Source organism: Salvia miltiorrhiza, chromosome 7 (assembly GCF_028751815.1).
Source record: "Salvia miltiorrhiza cultivar Shanhuang (shh) chromosome 7, IMPLAD_Smil_shh, whole genome shotgun sequence".
NCBI lineage: Eukaryota > Viridiplantae > Streptophyta > Magnoliopsida > Lamiales > Lamiaceae > Salvia > Salvia miltiorrhiza.
This window is the reverse complement of record NC_080393.1, coordinates 18,023,938-18,027,813: the sequence shown is the minus strand read 5'-3', so window position 1 is coordinate 18,027,813 and position 3,876 is coordinate 18,023,938. Positions and strand designations below refer to the sequence as shown.

At 36.5% G+C, this 3,876-nt stretch overlaps 1 protein-coding gene across 2 annotated transcripts; it reads left to right on the top strand.

Moving 5' to 3' along the window:
* The first annotated feature begins 1,090 nt into the window (after nucleotides 1-1,090).
* On the top strand, nucleotides 1,091-2,889 carry LOC130991174 (GSH-induced LITAF domain protein-like). Of its 2 annotated transcripts, XM_057915260.1 has the most exons (3): nucleotides 1,091-1,850; nucleotides 2,388-2,514; nucleotides 2,609-2,889. In XM_057915260.1, exons 1-3 carry the CDS (start codon nucleotides 1,615-1,617, stop codon nucleotides 2,690-2,692), a joined length of 447 nt encoding a protein of 148 aa, XP_057771243.1. In that variant the 5' UTR covers nucleotides 1,091-1,614; the 3' UTR covers nucleotides 2,693-2,889. The 2 variants fall into 2 exon arrangements, with proteins under 2 accessions (XP_057771243.1, XP_057771242.1); XM_057915259.1 differs by having other exon boundaries at nucleotides 1,233-1,850; nucleotides 2,388-2,889.
* Nucleotides 2,890-3,876: the final 987 nt, after the last annotated feature.

Sequence of the window (3,876 nt, the reverse complement as noted above, 5' to 3'; positions counted from 1 at the left end):
TTTATTCAATTGATCTATCATCTAATAGTAGGCTCAAGAATAAATTTATAACTACTATTGGGCTCATAAGCCCATTTCCCATGGGGCTTTTTTTTTTTTTTTTTTTTTGAAACAAACTAGTGGGAAAAGTTAACAAACTCGGTCAAAAGTCCATAGTAACAAGAAACGGAACGATTAAAAAAAGGAATTTAATTCACTCAAAAAAAGAAAAGAAAAGAAAAAGAGATTTAACTAAATGATCCGCTAATTTTTTTAGGCCGAACTAATCCAACTATAACCACGAATATTCAACTCAACCGCAAGATGCCAAGAGTTACGATGTCCTCCAACAAACGACAAGATGCTTGGACAATCAATTTTAACGACAATTCGTGGGTAATATATGTGCGACGTCGTCGTTTGTTAAATCATAGTATTTTGTTTGTGTTAAATTTGTGAAATGCCATATTAATTTTAATTCAAACGTAATTTGAGATTGTGATCAAATTATTAGAGTTATCAAATTTGTTTATTTTTTAATACTCCCTCCGTCCCACGAATTTTGAGTCAATTTCCTTTTCCGATCGTCCCATGAATCTTGAGTCATTTTTATTATATAGTAAAAATTAGAAAAAAATAAGGGATTCAAATTAAACTTATCTTAACTGTGTACTTTTCCACTTTATCACTTTTCTACTTTATTACCTACTTACTTACCTAATCAATTTTCTACTTTATTAACTACATACTTAAAACACTAATCTTCAATTCCTTAGTGGCTCAAGATTCGTGGGATGGAGGTAACTTTTAAAATTTGTGGAAAAAATAAAAATGAATCTAAATTTCATTTATTTAGACACCAATAACTTTAGAAGCGTTTATTTTTGTCTGATTAACTATTTTTATCCTTAAAATTATTCCTTCAATCTCACCCTTTCATTAAGATATAAATTAAACAAAATTAATTTAAATGATTGAAATAATCAATAATTTTAAAATATTGTAAAGGATTAACTTTGTTATTTTGATGAAGCCAATCATCAAAAGTAATACCAGCTCCCATATAAATTTGATATCAACATAATTAATTTCTTTAGAGTATCTCCAGTGCTGGCGTGCCGGACCGAGCCGGTACGCGGCGAATCGGTTGGCTCGTGCTGGACTCGATTCTTGGTATCGGGCACGAAGTCGAGAAAGGCGCTTCGCGTGTATATCTTTCAATTTAAAAAAAAAAAAATGACGTGCGAAAATCCGACTGAAACATTGTTGCTATGAGAAGGATGGATCCTTGCTGATTTATTCTGGTTGCTGCTACAAAGAATGGGGCGGCAATGGTGGGGTTTGACCGAACTACATTATGGAATGAAGACTTGGAGATGCAGTCAACTTCTTCTTTCTAGAAGCCAATCCCAATATTTCAAAGTTTCAAAGTTCAAACCCCTATCTATAGTCTATTACTCTTCCATCTTCTTCTTATTTTTTCAAACCCTATTACTATTCTCCCAATTCTCGATTTCCCCTCCCCTCTCTCTCTCTCTACAAAATCATCGAAACTTGGGGATTAAAGATTGAGTAGTTTAATTATTGCTCATCGCAACAAATTTTTCATCACCTCTGAAGTAGTATTCGACAGCCATGGAAAAAACGGCCAAGACCGACGAGCCAGCGATTGGGATTCCGTACAATGCGGCGTATCAGGCGCCAATGCCGCAGCGGTTTTACGTAGAAAACCCTTATCAAGCTGGCACCATCCCTCCAAATGCCATTGTTGGAGACCCCAAAGGAATTCCCCTTCAACAGACTATTTACCGTGACACCCCTGCGCCCTTCAATTGCCCCTACTGCGGCGGCACCGGCATCACCACCGTCAAGTAACTTCTCCCCCTTTCTGCTATTCTCCGCCGTCGATTCTGTAATTGTTTGTTTACTTATTGAAATTTATGATTACGCGTCAAAGTTAAGCCTTTTATGCCGAAAGATGATAGCCCTAATTTCTACAGTTGTTGGGCTGGGTAGGAAATCTTCTAATTAGTTTAGAGCTCGGGGACACTGTGGTTCATCATAGATTCAGTTGCTGTTGCTAGAAATAGATGGATCGATCTGAGTTGAACAACAGTGTACATGATATGTGGTTTCCCATGAATCGAATCTGGGATGGTAATTCTGTCTTGAAGAGTAGTTTTTTGGATCAAAGCTCTATGAAGCTCAGGCTGTATAAAGCTCAAACAGGGCTAAGTTGATTTTATAGACCATTGACTTGCACAGGCTGTATGAAGCTCAAACAGAGCTAAGTAAAATATTGTAGTAATTTTTGGTGTGTCTATTTGCTTGGCTTTATTTCCAGGTGGATCATCTTTTACCAGATGGCTTTGTTTCATTTTTCTTACTCTGCTTTGCTTGTAATGCAGGTCTAAACCAAGTTTAGCTGCAGTTGTTGGTTGCATGATGCCATTTATGCTTGGAGTCTGTTTTCTGTGCCCTTCAATGGATTGTCTATGGCACAAATATCATTATTGTCCAAGCTGCAATGAGAAGGTTAAATTGGTTACCTTTCTTTATGTTCTCCACGAATACATGCCCATTTTTGGAACAAATATTGAGAAAATTTTATTTTTTGTTTCTTTGCTAGATTGCTGATTTTGAGAAGTCTGATATCTGTTCTGTGATGGATCCTCCACATTATATACAAGAGAGCTTTGCTTTGCCTGCGTGACATGATGAGGCCAGTCTCAACCCTGTGGCACCATAGTCCTATTTGTATGCAATTTCTATATATTGTCAACGTAACTTTAAATAATTGGAAATTGCCATGTTGTAGATACACACACATATATATAATGTTTGTGAGATTGTATATGTCTGCAAACAAATTGTTAAGCTGGTTCTTGTATATAAATCATGTTCTCTCAACTTTTGACTATTACCAAAATTTGTTTTGATGTATTTCTTGTGGCCTGTTTTCTTTAACCTCTCTTCCACCCCCTGCGTGGGGGAGAACTTAGACATGATGAGAATATGTGGCAATGTTTTGGTGTGCTCTAATGTGCATTCTAACTGAATGTGTAAGGTGAAATAGCTTGCTCATGCAAACTGCTTGCTTCACTGAAAATTTGCTTGCTGTTCTGTTTGCTGAGTTTATCCTGTCGTATTACTGGCACCCAACCATTACAGTTCTGAAGTGGATCTAGTACCTCTACTTGATGCCATTGCCACCAAAGGTAATTTTTTCTGAGACCTAGATACTTAAGGCTAGTGTCACACCACAAAGGCTACTTCTGAAGTGAGAGCTGTGGCTCCTTGAGAAGGAACCTTTTCTTTAGGAAATTTATCGTCTCTGGTGTAAAAATAGTGGTGGATCTTCAATCTCATGGTCTCTAGCTAAGTAAATATCACGATGAATTTGCTCATCTATGGTTACTTAATACTCGTTATGAAATTTTTCTTGGCGCTGGGAGAGAGAAAATTTCTTTAACTGCTCAATTATATGTTCACTTCTTTCTTGCTGGTGTTGTTTTAGGATCTCTTGTAAGCTTATGAACGCACTCATTCTAATTGGTTATAATGCTCTTGAATTGGAGGTTGAAAAGTTATAATGCTCTTGAATTGGAGGTCGACAACTAGTGAATGTGGATTCTTCAAGGATATCCCATAAACTCATGGGAACTGCATATTCTCAAAATAAAGGATTTGAGATCTAGTTTTATGTCATGCATTTTTGTTGCTCTTTCAATATGGGAAAAGTCTCATGGACTAAGGTACATAAGATGGTAGTCATACCTGGATCAAAAAACACCATTTAAATTACAAATATGCCATGAGTAGATGTTTGCAATCTGCATATGGGTGTCATCTTACAACATTTACCCAAAATGTACAAAATTGTGCAAACTTTACCGA

Excerpts from the sequence above, each read along its gene's own strand:
- LOC130991174 (XM_057915259.1), top strand. The coding sequence starts at position 1,615 with ATGGAAAAAACGGCCAAGACCGACGAGCCAGCGATTGGGATTCCGTAC. Across the intron at positions 1,851-2,387 it reads ACCGGCATCACCACCGTCAA|GTCTAAACCAAGTTTAGCTG; the intron begins GTAACTTCTCCC and ends CTTGTAATGCAG.